This window comes from Ambystoma mexicanum, chromosome 2q, assembly GCF_040938575.1.
Source record: "Ambystoma mexicanum isolate Mex_15411 chromosome 2q, UKY_AmexF1_1, whole genome shotgun sequence".
Classification (NCBI taxonomy): Eukaryota; Metazoa; Chordata; class Amphibia; order Caudata; family Ambystomatidae; genus Ambystoma; species Ambystoma mexicanum.
The window spans coordinates 218,127,893-218,151,563 of record NC_090924.1 but is presented as its reverse complement, the minus strand read 5'-3'; the positions used below and the strand labels follow the sequence as shown (position 1 = coordinate 218,151,563).

Sequence of the window (23,671 nt, the reverse complement as noted above, 5' to 3'; positions counted from 1 at the left end):
TATAAAAACAGACGAATTCAAAATGGACTCAATTTCCTTATAAAATCCTGCCCGATTTTTACTAAGATCAGGGATCGCTTGCTTTATATTATTTACCTCCTGTCTTGAAAACGGGACATGCACGAACTGTGCAGTATAATGGGCTTCTATCACATGCGCTGGATTTCCATTAGCCGTAGCAATTTCTACTTTCGGAACAAAAATAGGGGGCACTTCTCTCATAGGCAATTGCAAACTAGGTGTTTCTTCAGCTGTTCGCTTGCTAAGCAATAAGCTAGATCGAGAGAGAGAGCAGCCTTCCCAGTTTCGGGCAAAAAGGTTCTTTTGTATATTGTCATTAAATCAGGGGGGCAACATACATTTTTCTTCAAACAACACTCATCTTGCAAATACTGAACCATTACCTGCAATACCTTTCTTTGCATCTCTAGTGTATACTCACTAAACGTATCATGCACTTCTATTGGGGTAAAAGTGACGTCTGTAATCCATTTAAGCACCTCTCGCGTACACATTTTCATCTCTTCACTAACAGGTTTTAACGGCGGCAAAAATCGCTGCTGGACATATGGCACTACCTGTTTTTTCCCTCTCTTCATTTCTTCAGTCAATTGATCAAGCTCACTTTTAAACACAAACAGCCGGCCTACATGTTCTTGTATTTCCGACGCACTATCTCGTATGCGAGAAAAAACATTTAGATCCCGCAACTCCTGTGGTGCCAATGCACCACTCTATTTTTTCCACTCCTCTACACGATACTCCCCCATGCATTCTAACAATACCTGCTGTTCGCAGAGCCTTTTATAATCATACATGGAACTCTGCACGGATCCCTCATCGTTGCCTTCAATATACATCTCTGCCCATTCTCTTAGCTGCTCCTCTCTCTTCTAACCATACTACGTGTTACTCTGGTGCTTCCTTTCAGTGCAGGCCCCACCTCTGTAGAACTGCCTCCTGCGGCGGCTGCTAATTCACGCTCTGTCGGTAGTGGAGGAAATTGTGTCACGTGCACAGGGGGAGCTGATGCAGACAGAACAACAGGAGAGGGGGGTGGCAACGGAAGTGGAGGTGAAATGGGTAAAGGTGCAATAGGGTCAGTACTACCTTGAGGACGTTCATTTCTTCGTTCATTCAGAATTTTGTTTATTAGCTCATCTGATGTATGCAAATCTTGTTGTGGATATATTTTTTGTACACCTATTTGAAATGCCCTATCCATTCTTGTTAGATCCTCTGTTATTTTAAGCTCATCAAGTTCTAGCGTTTTCTCTGTGTTAGATTTGTGTCTACATGCATGTTTCTCCCTACTTCTCAGACGGAGATTTGCTTCCTTCCTCCAATATCTCACGACAGGGAATGCCTCTGGGCGTGCTTTCTTGCATAGCAATACTGATTCTAAGTGTTCTATATGTGCCAATTCAAAAGTCCCATCATTAGGCCACTGCAAGTCTTCTTCATGTCTGGTCTGCTTATGCCAAATTGCGTTAAACATTATTGCCCCTACTCCATACTTCACATACATTTCAAACGCTGGTGACCCTACGGGATGCGCAACCTGGCCAGTTGCAAAAGATTGTCTACCGCAGTGGAAAAATCCCACTAGACAGGAAGACAATTTCACAGGCATAAGTGATCTTGTACCTTACCCTGGGCCTTTGATCTTGCAAGAGCAACACTCAATCAATATCAGGTCAATTAAAAATTGGGGCACGACTCACCTGATTAATCGGTTCATCATTCAAGACGCAATTCGTCTGTATAAAGACGCAACCAAGAATCGTTTTGACTGCCTATCTGGCTCAATCTGCCTCGTTTCGTGACCCTCGCCTCGATGCTCTCTGGGCGCTGCTCGTCGATCAGGGATCGGTTGTGTACAAATCTGCAAACGAGTCTCATCACTTTCACAGGGGCGCCCCGAACACCTTTCGATCCCGGCTCGACAGCCTTGATCTCGATTCGTTTTCGCCTTCTTCAAACTTAACGTATATGATGGAGCAAAAAGGGGGAGGGTCCCTATTCGGGCGACATTTTTTTGCTAGGCCCTGAAGACCCTCTGCATATGGAGACTAAGGCACAATCACCATATACCAGTGATACGACAGACACAAGGTTCGATTTTCCAAGTACTATGGTTTATTGCATTAAAAATATGCTCAGTCGGCGGACTGGGTCTAACGGTTCGCAACGTGCATCACCCAGACCTCGTGAGACGCAAGAGAGCGAACATTGTACGAACAGTTACATATATACAGAATAACAGCCTTCAAGGCACATCAGAACCGCCCATAATGTATCTTCTTGAGCTAGGGTTCGGTGATTGACAATTATGACAAATATGACACATTATGACAAGTTTCTTATACTTAGCAACAGTTGCAGACATAGTTCTTTGTTATTAAGAATACAAAGCACTTGTTTATCAAGAATATCGTGCTCGCGAGCGAGACACATTCCAAAGCACGTTATCTACCAGTTTCTATTCGTGAACTAGGGGTCAACCTGTTCTAAGGAAGATCCACGAAGGAGGACCGCTAGGAAAGTATAATTCATGCTTTAAATGCCTATTGCTACAGCTGTAGTGAGTCAGGCCGGCACCTGGTCTGTTGATTAAATGCTGTTTCTGCTTGCTCTCAAGGACTTAGTGAGGGAGGAAAACAATGTATTTCTGCACTGCTTGCATTCCTGTCTGGGTCCATCTATCGGTACGACGTCATTTCATCGCAAGATGTTTTTTCGCAGGGTTTTGTACCGCAGATTTTCTTTCCAAAAAACTCAGATTTTTTGGGGGGGTTAAAAAATATATATAAGTTGGGGGTGGGTGTACAGGAATATAAAAACAAATTAAAGGGGATGTGGGGTTCGATTAATTTTTTCAAAAAGAAATGTGCGGTAAAAAACACAGCGAAAAAACATCCTGCAATGAAATGACATGGAACCGATCTATGTACATGCATGCTGTGGCCTCGTCCCGTGTATGAGCTTTCAGAGTATTATACGTTTTGCAAAAGCGTTTGACAGAAAAAAGAAAAATGCAAGAGCAAGATGGCGAATGTTACACAAGATGGACGCCCTACAGTTATACTGACGAATCTGTGGTCGCGGTGTAGGTTATGTGAGGCGATTGGTTTACGGCCAACCTAATATACTTTCTATACTTGGTTAGGGTCGTTTTCTAGATTTACAGTATCAGAAGGAGTCATATCCAGAGTCCCAATAGCGGATGACCTAGGCTACGGACAAGTTCAAAGATTGTTCAAAGGGAATGATTCAAACTCTATAGGAGTATTTTCAGGGGTGTCACGAAGAGCGTGAGTAAAGGAATGGTCTTGAGGAGATTAGACTCAAATATACATAGGTCGGCCGAGTCTGTCAGTTTGTCCGTTTGTACTATTTGTTGTATAAATATAAATGTGGTGAAGAAATAATAGATAAATGAAGAGACGTGAAAATTAAAGCACTGAGACTTGAAATTTAACTATTTGTTTATTTAGATGAATTGATATTTAGTGAATAAGTAGATTGAAGCAAAACATGATATAAAAGACTTGGAGCTGCGATGATTGGTGCACGCTCATATTGTATTATTTTTCTGAACCGTATGTTTGAAAAGTGCTAAGAGTAAAGGTGAGTATTGACAATCAAGTGTGATGAGTCAAAATTGAGGATATTACTCTGCTTATACATCTATGCAAGCAGTTGCCAAAACACGCACTGAAGCTCAAGCAGTACAGTGCGGAATGGGTTAAGGGCACGGCACATAAGATGGTCATGCCATGGCCACAAGGAGGATCACTATCAAAGGCAGTTTTGCAACACATGATGACATATTTGCATGCAGCATACACAGGCACAAAGTTAGACAAAAGGCTAGCGAGCTTAGAGCTCTGGAAGATGTACCAGGACGAAAGGTAAGAACCGCCTCCTGAAGACTGGCTACTAAGCATCTGCAAAGAGGGGGGTGAGGAGCCTTCTACAGCCCCTGCCGTGCCTGAAGTAAAAGGCGATAGTACGAAGAATGCCGGAGCGTACCCATTAAGAGAACTCAAGGCAACAATAGGGGACAGCAATTCGGCATACGAGTCACCTGCGCATAGCAGCGACGAGAGTCCAGAGATGAATCCTGAAAGAGAGGTAATCTCCAAAGTCATATGAGACAAGGAGAGAGGTGATCGACTGAGTAAACTTTAGACATAGGCCAGGAAAAAAAAAGATGGAAAGGAGAGAAAGATAAAACTGATGAGGTAGCGCTGGTACAGAACAAATGGATGGGCGGTCAGATTTTGCTCAAACTTGATGGAAATAGCATTGAAGAAGTAAGGCAAAAGGAAGATCGAGATGAACAAGAAAAAAAGACAAAGAACGAGAGGAACGATTCAAAGGAGACAGGGCTAGAAGGAACGATAGACAGATGGGAACAGCTGTTTCAAGACGAACAGCTGAAAAAGCAAGAAAGGGCAGAACAGCAAAGAAAGCACAATAATAGACAGAGGTCAATCGAAGAACGAGACAAGCTAGAAAGAAAGAGGAAGAGGAAGAACAGAAATTAAGGGGTAAAAGAATACAAAGACAAAGAAATACATGGGGCAAATGAGAGAAGAAAAATGAAAAGACAGAAAGAGGAAAGGGTAAGAAGAAGCAAGGAAGCGAAGAGAGCTTGACGATGAAATAGAACAAAAGACAGAGAGCACGCGACATTGATCGCGTAGAAAGACAATTAATAGATCCTAATGAGTTTGACTTTAGAAGCATTGGGGACACAATCGATAAGGTCTATCATGATATAAGGACTAAGAAAGAACCGAAAGGAAAGGGTAAAAACGATCAACTCGAAAGTACGCAGTTATACGATAGAGAGGGAGGCACGTATAATTTCGGGCGTAAAGAGTTGTCTTTAGACAGGCTAAACTGGATAGAGGATATGTCAGACGAGGACAGAGAAGCCTTCCATGTGGAGGAGGGAGGTAATGCATGTGGTCCCGAAGGATGTTCTTCAATGGACAAAGAAGTGAGATGTCAGATCTAGATCTACCCAAATCACGGGCATCAGAGTCTCTGGCCTGACTAGACCGGCCCAACGGGAGATCCTTATGTGAGCAGGTTAAGGTCACTAGCAGGAAGAAGGTGGTGCAGAACCACTGTCCCTGCTATGGACAGACAGGCGATGGGGTATGAATGTGAGTTTGGGATATCGCAGTTTCCTTTGTTAGAGTAAGGAGGATCCAGACCGCAGTATATACCATGGCCACAGATGGATAAGGATAATTTAAGATGTAAACTCCTGAGTTTAACTTCTGGTGCTGGGAAATGGATACATGAATTAGGGAAAATGAAAGGAGGAAACACGTTAGCTATAGGAGACATTAAAGGTTTTCTAGCTGCTGTTCTTGGGGAACGAGCAGGCAATATTTCGATGAGAGCAGGAGACTCGAGTGTCACTGCGCAGAACACTATAGTTTAATAACTGTAGAATGGCAGTCTGGAAGGCGCTGCAAGTGCAGTATCCAGACATGTCAGATACAGGAGCTATAATGGCAAGGAAGATGCAGGAAGGGGAGGATCCTTTTGTTCACATTCAAAATTTCCAAGAGCAGTGGTCTTCGGAAATGTGCAAGCCATGGGGAAGAGCTATACCTGTATTCTATCATATATTATGCCTGGGCTGCCAGACTCAGTGCAGAAGCAGCTCAGGAAACTAGTGGATATGGAGCCAAAACCATGGTCAGAAATACAGCTGACCATCGCGCATTATTGCAGATTACAGGAGAAGAATCGAGAGAAAGATGACGCTACGAAGAGTGAAGAAGCAAAGTTCGTACAAAAGAAATTGTCAAAATATGCGATGTTGACTAGTAGAGAAGGGTCAGGTTTGCAACAACCAGCAGGCATGCCAAAGGTGAATAACCAAAGGCAGTTTGATCAAGGTCATAATGGATTCGTACCACGGGGTAGCAGAGGCTTCCGAGGCAGAGGCTTCCAGAATAATCAGGGACATTTTCAGAATAATCAGTGTGGGTTTCAAAACATGCAGGATGATAGTCAAGGTATGCAGGGAGGGCAAGTTAGAAGACCTCATATATGTTGGACATGTGGTATGACAGGGCACATTGCATGTATGTGTGGAAGCCAAGAGTTTGTGCAATAGGGGCAATTCTCAAGAGGGGGGACCGCACACCCACCTGCATACAATCAACAAAGTGGAGAGGGGTTTACCCAATATCAGACAGTGCAGCAAACACAAGCGCCTAGAATGCAACCAGGTTTGCAAACACAGCAGCCAACTGTTAGACCTTGACTGTCGTGCAGATATATGAGACCTCCGTCCCCAACTGTCACACAGGGAGATATAAATGTACTCCCTCTATAACCCTTGAGGCCACAGGTGGAGACGTCTGACGCCGCCGAGTGCTGGAAACCCCAAGGAAGCTGAAAAGAAACATAGGTTAAATACCAGGCAAGCAGGAATAACTTGTGCAAAGGTAGGTAAAACAAGAGACCTTACCAAGTGTTGTCAGAAGAACGGAGGGAAACCTAGGGGTGTGGAAGGGTTCCAGGACTCACGCGGACAGGTTCAAGATGCCACAGAAGCAGTAGGAAAGCCAACTGCAGGTCCAAGAAACTCCACCTGGGCTTGTTCCTGGAGCGGGTTCCTTAGTACTTGGCAAGAGCACGTGATAGCAGGAGAGTCCGTAGAATTCCGAGTCAGTAGGACGAAGGCCAGGGGCAATCCAAATACAAGTCCATTAAACGGTCCAAGGTCGGCAGGCAAAGTAACAATTTCGAAGTTCCAATTCAAAGCCAAGGGTAATCCAAACACAATCCGTGAGACGAAGCCGGGTACAGGTTCCAAGAGCAAATACAGGAAGCACAAGAGCCAAACAGAGTTTCAGAAAGAAAAACAGCTGTGAAGCGCGGTACGAAAGCGAATTACGGCCTTTGTACTGAACGCTTCCTGGTCACGTGACGTGAGAACACGTTACGTGACCGAGACTCTGGGTCACGTGAATGGATGCAAACGGCAACGCGACGAGGATGTGTTCCTCGAAGCGTGCTGCTTCCTAGTCTCCAGGGCAACTTCCCATGAAGAAACGGTCGTAGGCGTGAATGCAGGGTGCAAACCTTGGGTCGATGTTGCGCCCGTCCGCGTGCCAAACCGGATTTCCAACGTGATCCCCGGAAACCGTGAGAGTTGCATGAAGTGAGTTGTGGGGGCAGTCGGGCTGAAGGCTAGTGGAATGAGCAGAGGGTACGACAGAGCCCCCCCCCCCCTAAAGGCCCACGACCACGTGGGCAGGAAGGATGTTCCCGATGGAACTGGGCCACCAAACGGGGGGCTTGGACGTCTGCAGCGGAAACCCAGGACCTCTCTTCAGGACCATAGCCCTTCCAGTCCACTAAATACTGCAAGCCACCCCTAAGGAGACGGGAACCCAGGATATCAGAAACCTCAAAAACATCAGGGGAACCTAGGGACACCGGGGCAGGAGAGGAACGAAGACGGGATGTGTCCGGGCAAGGCTTGAGCAGGGATGTGTGAAAGACGGATGTATGCACCAAGAGGACGGGAGCACCAAACGGTAAGTCACTGGACTGATGACCCGGGAAACCACGTAGGGACCAATGAAACGGGGCAGCAGCTTCCGACAACCCGCCAAGCGAAGGTGTCGGGTGGACAACCATACCCGGGACCCCACAGAATATACCGGGGCTGGGTCGCGTTTAGCGTCTGCCCGGGACTTCATTGATTCCTGCGCCTCTTTGAGGTGAGTGATGGTTTGCGCATGAACAGAGGACATATCCCGAATGCAGGCAGCAGCGGCCGGATTGACCGCCGAAGAGATATCGGGGACGGGATAAACACGTGGATTCTGGCCATACAAAGCATAAAAGGGTGAGGAACCGGTGGAAGAATGGACAGCATTGTTGTAGGCAAATTCCGCAAACCGGAGGGCCTGCAACCAGTTTGTTTGTAGTTGCAGAGTCAAACAACGCAGTTACTGTTCCTTTGATTGTTTAGTCCTTTCGGTCTGACCATCGGTTTCTGGGTGGTAGGCAGAGGAGTAGCGTGTGTCAATACCGAGAAGGCCGGTCAGGGCACGCCAAAAATGGGACGTAAACTGGGAACCCCTATCTGAAATGAGTACCGATGGCAGGCCAAAAAAACAAAAAACAGGTTCGCCAATTTAGGGGCTGATGGAATGCCCTGGCAGGGAAGAAAATGGGCCATTTTGGTGAAGGTATCAACCACCACCCAGATAGTGTCGAATCCCCGGACCCTAGGAAGGTCGGTCACAAAATCCATCGTCAGAGTGTGCCAAGGTCTCGGTGGGATGGGTAGCAGGCGTAGGAGACCCACCGGTCGGCTCCTGCGGTGTTTACACTGGGCACAAACTGAGCATGTCTGTACGTACTTTACAACGTCCCACTTCATGGAGGGCCACCAGCACCAGCGTTTCAAGAGGTCCAGAGTACGGTCCTGACCCGGGTGGCCGTTGACAGGGGAGTCGTGGGACCACTCCAGGGCTATATTTCTGGTTTCGCTGGTGGGTAGGACTAGACGGTTTTGTACATAAGGTAATCCATCATAGTATACAGGGTCCCATTCTGATGCCTGATCGGGGTGGTGCAGTGCCCAAGTACGGATCGTGTCAAGTAGCGCCAGTGGGGGTGTATAGGTACAGATAACGTTTCCTTGGTGTAGGAGAGTCTCGGGGAAGACAGGTAGTGCAACCCCCCCAGGAGAACGAGACAGCGCGTCAGCCTTGCCGTGAGCCATGCCAGAGCGATGCCTGATTTGGAAGTCGAAGGCCGCAAAAAACTGATGCCATCTGACCTGTCTGCTATTCACACACTTAAGGGAGGCTAGGTCCTGCAGATTCTGATGGTCGGTAAACACAGTGGTTTTATGCTTCGCCCCCAAGAGGTGGTCTCGCCAAACCCGAAAGGCATCCATAACCGCCAGGAGCTCCTTCTCGGTGATGGTGTAATGGGCCTCCTTAGAGCTAAACTTACGGGAGTGGTAGGCCACGGGATGCAAGCGACCAGTGGAGGCACAGGTTTGTGACAGAACCGCCCCTAGAGCAAATGAGGAGGCATCTGCCTCGACAATGAACAGACGTTCGGAATCGGGATATTGCAATACGGGAGCGGTAGTAAAGGCTGTTTTTAGATCCTCAAAGGCCTTGTGGTGTACCTCTGTCCAGATGAAAAGGGTGTGAGGGCTCATAAGAGACGTAAGCGGTGACACTATGGAAGATAACCCAGAGATAAAGCGGCGATAGAAGTTGGATAAACCCAAGAAAGATTGTAGGGCCTTTAGGGTCTTTGGAGTTGGCCATTCTAGGACCGATCGTACCTTGGAATAATTCATCGCCAGGCCACCAGGTGTGATGTTGAACCCTAGGAATTCGATGTTATCTACATGAAACTGGCATTTCTCGGGTTTAGCGAATAAGGAGTGTTTCCTCAAGCGAGAGAGCACTTCTTGGACGTGTTGTACGTGTTCTTCCAGACTACGCGAAAAGATGAGAATATCATCTAAATACACTACCACGAACACGTCCAGTATATCACAAAAAACGTCAATCATGAAATGCTGGAACGTGGCCGGGGCATTGCAGAGCCCGAAAGGCATGACGGTGTATTCGTAAAGACCATACCGTGTACAGAAGGCGGTTTTCCACTCGTCCCCTTTGCGCATTCGGACGAGGTTATACGCCCCCCGTAGATCCAGTTTGGAGAAAACGGAAGCATTGGTTAGGCGGTCCAGTAAGGGAGAGATAAGCGGTATGGGATACTGATTCTTAACCGTAATGGCATTGAGACGTCGGTAGTCCACACAGGGACGAAGATTGCCCTCCTTTTTCGGGACGAAGAAGATTGGACTGGCAGCTGATGATTTGGAGGGTCTAATATGGCCCAAACGTAGGGATTTCGTAATATAGTCCTTAAGGGCTTGATCATCGGATGGGGACAGAGAATAGATAAGAGCCACAGGTACGGGGATCCCAGGGGTTAGATCAATGGGACAATCGTAGGGGCGATGCGGGGGAAGTACCTCGGAAGAGCCCTGGTCAAAGACTTCAGCATAATCATGGTACAACGCAGGAACATTAGCGGCAACCATGCCCACTATATGTGGAGACTTAAGGTCGTCTGACACCCTGAGATGGGCGATAGCCCCCGACACTGACACAGGTGTTCCTTCCTCTCTGACCATATGGAGGCAGTAGTTCTGGCATAGCTCCGACTCGAAGTGCACCTGACCCGTTCCCCAATTGATATGAGGGTTATGGTCCCGTAACCAGGGTATCCCTAGTATCAGCCCGAACTGGGGCATGGCGATCAAATCGAAATGAATGGTTTCACTGTGCACGGACTGGATTGTTAACATGAGTGGTGCTGTTTGTTGTTTGATGGGACCGGAGGTCAATGCAGTTCCATCGACTACTTGTACAGGTTCTGGTTGGATTTTGTTAACTAAAGGTAGGTTCAGTGTTCGGGCTAGGGTGATATCGATGTAATTCCCCGTGGCTCCTGAATCGATAATGATAGTGACAGGATGGATGGTGCCAGGGGTAGGCTGAAGGGTGGCCTGTACCTGAATGGGCCTAACACGGCCAAACGCGGGAACAGGGTCTGGGGTTTGACAGAGAGCGCTCGATCCAGGCCCCGATTCTAGGGTCGAGCTGTGCGAAAAACCTGAGTCCTTGGTTTAGGTCAACGGGGACATTCTTTAACGAAGTGACCGTTCAAGCCACAATAGAAACAGGCATTATCTGTTCTCCTCCTCTCTCTTTCCCTTGAAGTAATAGGGGACCTAACCCCTCCAATCTGCATGGGTTCCCCGGAGGCATCAGAAGAGGACGCGGGTGTGGGTGTACCTGAGGGGAAGGGAGACCCGGCCTGGGCCCTCCGTTCAGAATGTCGGGCGTCCACTTGGAGAGCCAAATCAACAAGATCAGGAAATTGGGTAGGCAAGGATGGGACCACTGATAGGGCGTCTTTCATCGGATTACTTAAACCCCGGTAGAAGATCACTGATTTCTTAATTTCCGGCCATGATGTTTCCGCCACTAGTTGATTAAATCGAGTAATGTATTCGATAAGGGACCCTCTACCTTGAGTGAGTTCTAATAGTTCTAAGTCATGAGACTGCGCTTTGTGTCTAGTATCGAACACACGTGACATTTCAGTTATCAAGAGATCGAAATCATAGAGGGCGGGGTGGTCGGTTTCCAACAGAGGGTTAGCCCATGTAGCAGCTATGCCGGACAAGTGTGAAAGGATAAATGCCGCCTTTGTAGTGGGATCGGGGAAAGCAAGGGGTCTACATAGGAAGTGCAACTTACATTGATTAAGGAATGTTCTGAACTTCCCAGGGTCTCCCTGGAACCTTTCGGGGGCTGCCAGGGGAAAGGGGGAAGGTAGCACTACAGGAACGGGATTCGGGATGTTTGGGTTCGGGACTACGGGCAGTGGGGGTGGTGGGGCAGCGTCCCCGAACTCCGGATCAGAGGGCAGGGGATGCTGGGCACTTTGTAATAGATCAAGACGTTGGTGGACTGCTGTATTAGCAGCAACCATGTCTGCCCGAAGCACTGTGATTGCCTGGATTACAGCAGCCATGGGGTCCTCCGCGGCGCCCTCCATATCCGGCACGACAATGGCTTCACAGTCTGTTAGACCTTGACTGTCGTGCAGAAATATGAGACCTCCGTCCCCAACTGTCACACAGGGAGATATAAACCTACTCCCTGTATAACCCTTGAGGCCACAGGTGGAGAAGTCTGACGCCGCCGAGTGCTGGAAACCCCAAGGAAACTGAAAAGAAACGTAGGTTAAATACCAGGCAAGCAGGAATAACTCGTGCAAAGGTAGGTAAAACAAGAGACCTTACCAAGTGTTGTCAGAAGAACTGAGGGAAACCTAGGGGTGTGGAAGGGTTCCAGGACTCACGCGGACAGGTTCAAGATGCCACGGAAGCAGTAGGAAAGCCAACTGCAGGTCCAAGACACTCCACCTGGGCTCGTTCCTGGAGCAGGTTCCTTAGTACTTGGCAAGAGCATGTGATAGCAGGAGAGTCCGTAGAATTCCGAGTCAGTAGGACGAAGGCCAGGGGCAATCCAAATACACGTCCATAAAACGGTCCGAGGTCCGCAGGCAAAGTAACAATTTCGAAGTTCCAATTCAAAGCCAAGGGTAATCCAAACACAATCCATGAGACGAAGCCGGGTACAGGTTCCAAGAGCAAATACAGGAAGCACAAGAGCCAAACAGAGTTTCTGAAAGAAAAACAGCTGTGAAGCGCGGTACGAAAGCGAATTACGGCCTTTGTACTGAACGCTTCCTGGTCATGTGACGTGAGAACACGTCACGTGACGTGACCGAGACTCTGGGTCACGTGAATTGATGGAAACGGCAACGCGACGAGGATGCGTTCCTCGAAGCGTGCTGCTTCCTAGTCTCCAGGGCAACTGCCAATGAAGAAAAAGTCGTAGGCGTGAATGCAGGGTGCAAACCTTGGGTCGATGTTGCGCCCGTCAGCGTGCCAAACCGGATTGCCAACGTGAGCCCCGGAAACCGTGAGAGTTGCATGAAGTGAGTTGTGGGGGCAGTCGGGCTGAAGGGAACCTGGGATCACTAGTGGAATGAGCAGAGGGTCTGACACCAACAATGAATCCGCCACAGGGGCAGTCACAGCATGCACCCATGCAGATACAGCAAAACACAAGCATAGGTGAGATAATTAATCCTAGGATAGGGGGTGTCACTGTCAAAGGAGGAAATCCTTTTACGGGCACAGGAATAAGCATGTACCCACAATAGGACAGCTCACTGGGAGACTTGATGTGTTCAGTACTATCTGTGACTCCCAATCCTCAAGAGGAACCGAGGGTTGACATCACTATAGGTGGCAAATCTTTTTCTTTTCTAGTAGACACGGGGGCAACACACTCATATATACAAGAGGGAACATTTACACTATCTGGACGTTCTTTCTCTGTACAGAGGTCAGTAAGTCCTTCAGCGCTAGTCTGATTGCCCTCAGCTCCAAACGATGATTGTCAGGTCGTTGGCGTGGGCTCCCCACCCAGTGAGTGAGGCATCCGTCCCTACAGTTATCGCCGGCCATGACTGCCAAAAAAGATATGCCCTTGAGCATGTTGTCCTTGCAAGCCCACCTGGGTATCTGCTGGATGGCCTATATTTTTGTGCAACATTTGTTTTTACTGCAGCCGCAGTCTCTGGTCCAATTTTCCGAGACCCTTTTTTTGTAGTGCAATGTGAAAGGGCAACATTTGATCTTTTTGGGAATCCTGATCCAAAATATCTGTAGGTGATCCTGCTCAAAAGAAGGAGCAGGCCTGCTCCAGTCTAAAAAAAAACAATCACCTTGCTCATCAGCTTCCTATATGAGGAGTTAGCTTGGTCAGTAGGATCTGATTTACCAAATTCGAGTTCGGGAGAGGTACCTAACCCACTGGCTCATTGAAAGTTATCATACAAATCTCTTAACTGAGACTCTTATGAGATAAATTCCTCTGGCACATTAGGGGTGCCATATTGTAACCCAAATGGTGGTGTGTTATCTGAAGGTTCGTTATCTTTATAGATAGATGATAAAGACTTAAATCTTTCTTTGGCAAGGGTTTGAAAATCTTTTCCTGGGTCACTGTTGGCCTCGGCAACTTAATCGTCAGACTTCGATGCTGACGGTGTTAGCAAAGTCGTCAGTGTTGTCGGCGCTGTTGTTGACTTCTTATGCTTTTTCAAAGGAACCCTCGATGGACTGGATTCTTGACTTGTCAAAGCCCTTGACGATTTCACATCGGATTTAGATTTTTCTTGATGCTGTACTGGCTTATGGCTCGGTTTGAAAGACTCCCCTTTGTCGTCTTGATGCAGATCGACAGCGGCATTGGCTTTCTGCTTGTCCTTCGATGGGGTCGGGCCACATTCTCGAAGATCTTAAGCATTTCATTACAAAATGCATCCCATTTTACTGATGAGTCCGACAAAGTTGGACATTTGATTACCTAAAGGTCGAAGGTGACCTATGATGCAGTTTCTTGGCCTTCTTCGAAGAAGATGAAGAATGGGGCAATCAACTTCTCGATCGAGATCTTTTAGATCTTTTCCGTCGAGGAGAATCTCTCAACTCATCGGACTTCCTTTTTGACCTCTTCGAAGGAGACTTCGAAGGCAACGTCCCCACCGCCAATTTACCTTTACGATCCCTTAGAGCCTTTTCGTCCATCGCCTGACAGGAGTTACAGTCGGAGGTACGGTGACCGGTACCAAGATACAACAGACATATGTGGTGGGAGTCGGTGATCGACATCATTGTTCCACAGTCTTGGCACTTCTTGAAGCCTGTTTTAGGAGTTGATGGAGCCAAAGGGGAAGACATTTTCGTTGATCGAAAAAATAGCTGACGAAGTTTAGCGAAGGACCGAAGCGTGCTGAAATTCTTCGAAGCGTTGGCTTGGAAAAAACTGAAGCCAACGGGCGGTGTGTGTGCTATTTATACTGATGATGATGTTGACAGTCGAACAGAGGACCTCGAGGTACATCGACTGCACCTCGACTTTTAGGAAGCACATTTGTGGAATATGCCAACTGAATTCTGAAATAAATATAAGCCATGTGCTAAACAATGTTATAAGTATGCTGGAGCATTACCATGTAGATCAGAATAATATCAGTGCAAACTCCAAAAGTGCCCTCTTTTCCTGCTCACATGTTAAGTGATACAGGAAAATAATATAAGACATTTGATGTACAATGAAAGTAATTAGTTTAGCATATGCACATTGGGGTACTCCTGCAAGACTAGCACTGGATCTAAAAGAAAACAACAGATACTATTGGGCGGCTATTACACAGAGGCTGAGTATTTGAAAGTGCTGCAGAACTCAAATGCATATGTAACAATACATGGGGAAGAAAATGAAGGCGGCCGATTGCTATGGTGTAAGCCCTCCAGGAATAGCAAATAGTCTGAATTCATATTTAATAAGTAGCGCAAGGTATTTGGAATGATTGCTGGTGAGCCGCGTATGCCGGTATTATTCATGATGTGCAACCACACAGCTGCACGGTGAACATCAGGGTGATTTATGGGTCCAGGGATTGTTGCAGAGCTGGAAGATAGCTCCCGGCATGAGAGGGGCACATATAACAACAAAGTGATATCCAAGTGTACTTCTGGTGAATTACCCCTCATGTCGGTCAATGTGGGGTAATGAGCTCTGTTCCGGATTTATTGTTGCACTATTGGTTTGAACTACTAATAAGAGTTTCAATGTAGTATTAAGTTAGAGGCAGCAGCTTCCGTACTTACGCTGCAGCCAATTGCCCAAAGCGCTATGGACCATGGTCAGCAGTTCACGGGTGCCAGGCAGGTTAGGCAATGGTTGTTTCAGGGTCAAGCAGTGGTCACTGGTGTCTTAACAAGATGTTCCCTGTTCTCAGCCTCCAAGTACCAGCATGGACTTTGGTCTCTTAGTGTCTTCCCTCATGAGCTTGGGCGTCTGCTGCTTCTTGGGTCTAGTTTAACCCTAACAGGAGCCCATGGTTACCGGGGCCTCTCGTCCCGATGAGAAGGACGGAGCCCCCATGCGTCGCTACTCTACCAGGCTTAAGCAAGACCCAAATAATTTCACCACATGCTTCAGCCATGTGCTCTGTCAGTGCGCCGACTGAAATCTTTTAAATAACTGCGAGATGACGTTTGACCCAGTACCTATAACACACGTTGGGTGAGTGCTGAGAAGCGTATGTGCATCATCCAGCAGTATCAGTGTACAGACTAGCAGAGGAAAGCGCTACACCATGAGCTAACACCCGAGCACTACCAAAGGAAATGGCAGACACACAGACCCTTTATTATATATAATGTAACCTCTCTTCCGGTTTGCTCTGTACATTTAGTCTATTTTGCCTCATTTGTCCTACTTTACCTTCTACAGCTCTCTCCGTGTTGACCATGTGTATTGTTCTATTGGCCTCTTTTACCTTCTATTGCAGCTAGCCATGTAGCCCATGAGCATTATCTATTAATGGCACCATTTTGCGCTCGTTTTACATTCTTCCATCTCACCCTGGAGTACTTTGCCTCGCATCACCTGCCTCAGATTGACGTGGCCCCTTTTCACTGTGTGGGAGAATTGCTCCCCATTGGATTAATGCTTTGCGCAGGGCGTGCCTTCTTTCTGCTGTCCAAAATTAAAAGGGAAATTTACAGTTTCAGCTTTTAATTTCTTAATTTGAAGGGATAAATGCCAGAACATCTTTCAGCTAAGATCTTTACTTTTTTTAAATACCATAAAAAAATATGGAGAAGAGAGCGAGATGCCAAGCCCACGTTCAGAACTATAATAGGAACTACTCTTTGGCACATATAGTGCAGACAGCACCTGTGCGGCTGATGGTTTTCTTTTTATTTCACAAAGATTAAATGAATTTTTAAAACTGCAAATACATGTTTGTTTTAATCTCTTATCTGAGAAAGTGCAAAAATAGGTGCCTGCTAGCAAGCATGGCAGAAAAGCTGTGGCTTGTCTCTTATGCACATATGCACCCCTGGAGAAGTTATCATTTGAGTGCACTCTGTTGATTTGACTTGACTTAAACAGGGAGCCCAAAGTATATGCCGGGCTGTCATAGAGGGGCTGGGTCCGATCAGAAAAACTTGGTGAGCACTATAAATACTCACATTTCGTAGTCGGAACATGTGTTCCAAACATGCCCAGAGGTGCATTTTTAATGGCACACGGTCAAGTGTTTATATATTTTGCTTAGTCCTCATCGTTGGACTTTTTCTCCAAAGCATGCAATTTGTGGCTTTAAGTGTCACTGTGCTATCACTGCATGAAGTGGGCTGTCCCTGCATTTTCTATTGGATTTGTATTTCCATCTAGTTCTTTATCAAGGGCCCTATTTACAACATTTGTAACATACCATTTTTGTGGTAGTAATTTTTTAGGGTGGGGGTAATCTGGTTTAAGACCGGCCATGGTTCGCTCTATTATGATTTTCATTCAATAGTAATATTCATGTACTATTACGATCATGTTTTCCATTTTATTAACAAATATCCAACATTAATGTGCCCCACCGTCACCAGCTCTAAGACAGCACTGTGTGATGCTGAAGCCACACCTGCATACTTGGTCTACTCATTGAGATGACAAGTTCCCATCCTACTCTGCTCCCATGTGTGGAAGCCCCAGTGAGCCAGTAGAAAATACATTCTTCATTATCATTTATCTTGAATTTGCACAATGTCTATAGCCATAAATTCAAATGGAAGCACTCCCTTTGTGCCCAATTGTATAGAAGACAAAAAAAGAGGATGGGAAAGTGACGCTCACATGAAGATGATGGATCACCAACAGTTAATAGATCTCAAGCAACAGAATTTCAAAACTTACTTGTTTCCCTGTTTCTTGCATCGCTCCATCATCTCAGTAAGCAAAGCCTGCAATGTAATAGACAAACAAAACACAAAAATGAAACCGCATTTTGCCAACTGTTTTAAAATGTTATATAATACCTTTTGTGAAAAGGGGCAAGATAAAACCTTTTGTGAAAGGGGCAGATGGATGTGTGGGCACTTGTCAACAAAGTTGTAATAACATGTTCTGGTCTTCAATTGCAATACCATCATTTTGATGTGTTTCCATATAAAGGTAGAACATGGCGAGTTTACAGAATAATCAACCACCACAAGAATCATCCATTCTTGAACCTACCCAATAAGCAACAATGAATGAAAACTGCTTTTAAGTGTCAATCTTTTAGCTTTTTTCAACAAGGAAGAACCATCCGCCCTCATTAACCAGAGTCCAGATGTGTAGTGCAAAAGGTCCTGTCCATAACCGATAAAGGTGGAGAAATTACTTACCGTCATTCCTCATCTGATAGATATTCCCTATTCCCTCCAGCTACAATGCTTTGGTAAATTTGACAGGGGGCATAGTGGACGTCGACCATCAATCCGTCTTGCTCGGTGTCTGGTCGTCGGCTCAGGATGTGACATCAGGTGTCGTATAAATACCATGTCACTAGGCCCCAACCTCAGTTCCCCCCTTTTTTCCCCGAGCACCACACCGTGCATAGAAACCAGAGAGAACAAACGGGCTGATGAGCCCTTCAAAAGGAAGTAACTAAGGATATCCAAAAGAGGAACAATTGAACCAACAGTAGTGTTAGAAACATTCTTTTTTAAGAATCTGTGGCATGAAGACACAAAACGGACACAGCGGACCATCACTGAGTCAACGTGAAAGAGAAGATGCGCGCCAACCATCGACTTTCTGAGTGGTGATGTATACTAGGGAAGATGAGGAATCTGTGGGAGAAGAATCCATCGGAAGAACGTTACGGTAAGTAATTTCTCCTTCAACGGATTGCCTTTCGCCAGCAGATTCCTCATTTGATAGACTCCCAAAGCAGTAAATGAAGGAGGCGGGCGGAAAGTTATAGCAAGAAATTTTGCGGCACTGCCCTGCCAAAACGCGCATCAGCTGTACGAGCCACATCCAGGCTATAGTGCTTAGCAAAGATGTGAAGGGATGACCATGTCACAGCGTGGCAAATCTCTCGGACAGGTACTTCCCTCTGCAATGCTATGATGCCGATACTACCCTTGTCAAATGGGCCATACCACCTGCTGGTAATTCCTTCCCAGCGGACTGGTAGCATTCATATATGCAGAAAATTATCCATTGGGATAACCCTTGGTTATGGCCAGGCCCTTACGGGCTAAGGAAAAGGCCACGAAGAGCTGGTCAGCTCTCCTGAAATCAGCTGTCCTCGCAACATAATAACTGAATGCCCTCTTCGGGTCTAGGCAATGTAACCGTTCCTCCTACTTAGAAGGGTTTGCAGGAGGGTAGAAAACCGGAAAGTCGATAAACTGCGACAGGTGAAATTCTGAGACAACCTTGTGGAGGAAGCCAGGCCTTACCCTGAGTGAAACATTCTCCCGGAAAGAAACGCAGGAAGGGTGGCTTACAGCATTAGGCCTGCAGTTCACTCACCCGCCTAGCGAATGTAATAGCCACCAAGAAGGCTGTTTTCAAAGAGAGAAGACGTAAAGGACAAAAGTGCATAGGCTCAAAGGGAGCCGCCATCAGAAATGTCAGAACCAGATTAAGGTCACAATCCGGGACAACAAAGGGAGTTGGTAGAAACATATTTACAAGGCCTTTCAGGAATTGTGCCATTATCAGGATCGTAAAAGCCTTGATCCAGAGATCTTTTAAACACAGACGAGGCCGCTAGATCCGGAGATCTTTTAAACACAGACAAGGCTGCCAAATAGCCTTTGACTGTGGTGATCTGAAGGACTGCTGAGGCCAGTGACAGAATGAAGTCCATCACTGTAGTCAACCTTGAGTTCCCTGCACCACGCCTCAAATCTTCTCCATCTGCACGTGTACAAAGATCTTGTAGATGGTCTGCGTGCAGCCAGCAACACCTCAAGTACTTCCCCAGAGAGGTCCCAGTCATCATATCTCATCCTCTCAAGAGCCACGCATGTAGGTTGAGGGATTCTGGGGTCAGATGGAGTATCTGACATTCTGACTCGGTTAGGAGATCTGGACGCTGAGGCAACCGGTGAGGTGGACAGATGGACAGATCCAAGAGGTCGAGGAGCCACGTTCTCCTCGCCTCAGTCCGCGGTGATCAAGATCACGGTCGCTCGAAACCTCTTCATCCTCCGGAGAACCCATGGAATGATGAGAATCAGAAGGAACGCGCGAAGGAAGGTCCAATCCACCAGAAACGTGTCCCCCAGTGCACCGTTCAGTGGGAATTCCCTAGAGCAAAAGTGTTCACATTTCCTGGTGTACTCCGTTGTGAACAGATCCAATGCTGGGGTACCCCAGAGAGTGAAGACCTCCTCTAGTACTTCCTGGCACACTCCCCACTCGTGTGAGACCGTGCTCTGCCTGCTCAGAGCATCCACCAAGTTGTTCTCTGTGCCCATCACATGAACTGCAGAGACCGAGATCCTGTTCTCCAGCAACCACAACCAAAGCATCATCGCCTCTGTGCAGAGGGGGCGGGAGTGCACCCCACCTTGCTTGTTGAGATAGCGCATTGCCACTGTTTTTTCCATCAGAACGAGGACATGTTTCCCCTGCATAGACGGGGCAAATGCTTTCAGGGCAAGCCAGATGGCTCGCAACTCCAGCCTGTTGATGTGCCACATGCGTTCCGTCGCTGACCAGAGGCCTCTCACCTGGAAATCCTTGCAGTGAGCTCCACAACCCTTCAGAGACGCATCCGCGACCACTCAGGTCTGAGGCCAAGGAGGCCAGAAGGGCTCCCCCACCAAGAGACTGTTGTGTTCCGTCCACCGGAACAGGTCGTTGACCCTGAGGAGATCTGAGAGAGAGCCGAGGTACTGAGACCACTGATCCCTCAGGAGCCATTTGAGGCCGTGAGGCCTACGAGGCGGAGGAAGGAAGCCGCTGGTAGAGTGACATGGTTCCGGAACAAGACCTGCACTGCAGACTTCCCTCAGATCAGCCAGTCGTCCAGATATGGAAATACGTGGAGCCCGGGATCTTTTGAGGTGAGCTGCAACTACAGCCATGAGCTTGGTGAAAACCCTTGGCGCCGAGGTCAGGCCAAAAGGAAGCACCTTGAACTGATAGTGCAGATCTCCTATGGTGAACCTTAGGAACTTCCTGTGCTTTCGGTGGATTGGCACATGGAAATAAGCGTCCTGTAGGTCTATCGACACCAGCCAGTCCAGTAGTTCGAGAGTGTGGAGAATCTCTTTCAACGTCACCATCCTGAATTTGACTTTCCTCAAGAACTTGTTCAAGGCCCTCAGGTCCAGAATGGGATGGAGACCTCCTCCCTTCTTGGGTACCGGGAAATACCGGGAATACCAGCCCGATCCTCTCTGTTCGGGAGGTACCTCTTCCACTGCACCCTTCAACAACAGGGCTCTCAGTTCATCCTGGAGCTCCTGTCCCAGTTGGCTTGGGGGTGGGGGCCGTCTATCCGGTGGTTTTCTTACAAATGGCAGACAATAACCCCACTGAATGAGCTGAAGAGCCCAGACATCGGAAGTAATTCCCTGCCACTGGAGCAAATGCTCTGTCAACCGTCCTCCAACTGGTCTGCAATGAGAGGGGAAAATCAAAGCGGCTTCAGAGGCTGTGTCGCCCCTGCCGCTGACACTGCCTGTTGAGCTCTAGAAGCCCATCTGCCCCTTCCGGAGCACAAGAAACGCTTCTGCCCTTGCCTGGCCAGTGGGAGCTGTGCTCTCCTGCCATAAAGAGCATATCTCCTTTAGCCCCGTGTCTTAGAGGCAAAGCTAAACGCAGGTTTGGCCGGCTGCACAGCGAGGCCCAAGGACTTAGCAGCGATTTTGGATTCCTTACATTTTTCTATGGAATCATCAGCTTTCTGGCCGAAAAGAACATTGCCCTCGAAGGGAATGTCCAGAAGCTTGACTTGGGCGAAAAACCAGAGGTTTTTAAGTAGGCCTGCGTTCTTGGTGTTATGGTTGACGCCATAGATCAGCCCACACAGTCGGCGATGTCCAGGCCCGTTCGCAGCGACTGCCTGGCCACCTCTTTCCCATCCTCCACTAGCTGTAGTAAGCCCTCACGCATCTTCTTCTGGGACATACTGAGCAGCATTTTCTACTGCTGTCCATAGACCGAAAGAGTATTTGTCAAAACTGCTTGCCACATTTGTAGCTTTGAGGGCCATGCTACCTGAGGTGAATGCCTTCTTTGCCAAGGGATCCACTTTCTTTGCTTACCTGTCCGGAGGTAGAGTGGATGTAGAAGATGCAGGTCTAGAAGAGACCGTAGCAGCCTGCATGACCAGCCCCTCCAAGGAAGGGTGAGAGGAGAGGCATAAAGCAATCCATCCCCATCACAAAATCAACCCCTCACCTAGCTGTACCATCACCGCCCATGTCATCTACCGCCCACCAGGACCAGCTACAGAATTCCAGGAAGCACTCCTACACGCCCTCGGCGACAACCTCAAGAAATCCCCCATGTTCATCCTCCTTGGTGACATGAATCTCGGCCTCAATGATCCCACAGATGGGAATGTCACCTACCTTAACAACGCCCTCGCCACACTCGGCTTCAAACAAGCAGTGCCAGAACCGACCCATAACAAAGCTCGCACCTTGGACTGGATCGCCCAACACAATTGTCCGCTATCAACCCCAGTCATCACCTCCATTCCTTGGTCAGATCACTGTGCTATCCATTTCAATCTTAATTACAGCAAAACACTGACCAGCACCCAAGGAACATTACCGACTGCCCTCACTAAGCGCGCCAAGCAACTCACTAAGGAAAGACTACTTCCACATCTCCAGGTTCCAGAACTCAAGCATCCATTCACCAATAATCCGGACACCCTCGCAGTCACCTACAACTTTATCATCACCAAAGCTGTAGACACCATTGCACCACTAACGCAAAGAAAAGCCAAACCCATCAGACAAACCAATTCATGGTTCACCCAGGACCTCCTGAAATTGCGCTCACAAAAACGATCAGCTCTTTCAGCTTAGCAAACAAATCCTAGCGACACCACCAAACTTGCCTTTAAAAACATTGCAAAACAATACAAATCCGCAGTCATCACAGCCAAAGCTAGCTCCTTCAATTCCAGTATAGCCAATGCCAATTTTGGTTCCAGAGAAATCTTTGCATTATTCAGAGAACTGGAGACCCCCACCCACCTCTTAACCCCCTGAACAAAGACAAAGAATGGTGCAATGACATTCAAGAAGCCATGCTCAATAAACTGAACACCCTAAAAGAAAAAATCATCAGCCACCAAAAAGCCTTAACTCTACAACTATCTGACCTACACCAGAACACCCCAGCCGAAATTCCAGGCTTCTCATTCCAGGAGATGACAGAAGAGGAAGTCCTAACCATACTTAACTCGATCAAGCCTTTCAACTGTAAGGGTGACTCATGCCCGGCCCAGCTCATCAAGGACAGCGCCCTTACACTGGTACCATTCTTCACTGCCTTCATCAACGCTTCTTTCAAATCAAACCAAGTGCCCTCCTGTCTCAAAGAAGCCTGGGTGCGCCCACTGTTGAAGAAACCTACACTAGATCCAAAGTCACCAGGGAACTACAGGCCCATTACGACCGTTCCCTTCCTTCTGAAGATTCTGGACAAAGCAGCATACCTCCAAGTCCAGAAATACCTAGAAGCTCATCATCTGCTTGGTCTCCGACAGTCTGGATTGAACCAAATTGATGACCTCAGAGATGTGGGCAAACCAGCCCTCCTCCTACTCCTTGACCTCTCCACGGCCTTTGACTTGGTTGACCATGACACCCTATGCCACCACCTCTCAACGGCTGGCAACTTCTCACCGAATGCCACTGCGTGGATCGCATCCTTTGTCAGTGGTAGAGCATTGAAAGTCTTTTCAGAATTAAGTGTGGAGTCCCGCAAGGGACCTGCATCTCACCCACCCTGTACAACCTATTCACAAGTTCTCTATTCTCTACTCTCTATTCAAATACCACGATTTGATGGGCATCACATACACCAATAACGCGGACGATACGCAGGTCCTCATCCCCCTAACGGGCGACTACGAGGCCGACCAAAAAACTCTCAATTCCATCTACACCACCATC

The 23,671-nt window shown here is 47.5% G+C and overlaps 1 protein-coding gene across 3 annotated transcripts in view; it reads right to left on the bottom strand.

The window, feature by feature from the left end:
* Window positions 1–23,671, bottom strand: part of VPS35L (VPS35 endosomal protein sorting factor like) — a 1,734,364-nt gene that overhangs the window by 884,300 nt on the left and 826,393 nt on the right. For all 3 annotated transcript variants that reach the window (XM_069647157.1, XM_069647156.1, XM_069647158.1), the window contains exon 15: window positions 17,442–17,488. In XM_069647157.1, the coding sequence (XP_069503258.1) occupies window positions 17,442–17,488 (47 nt within the window). The remainder of the gene's footprint in view (window positions 1–17,441; window positions 17,489–23,671) is intronic.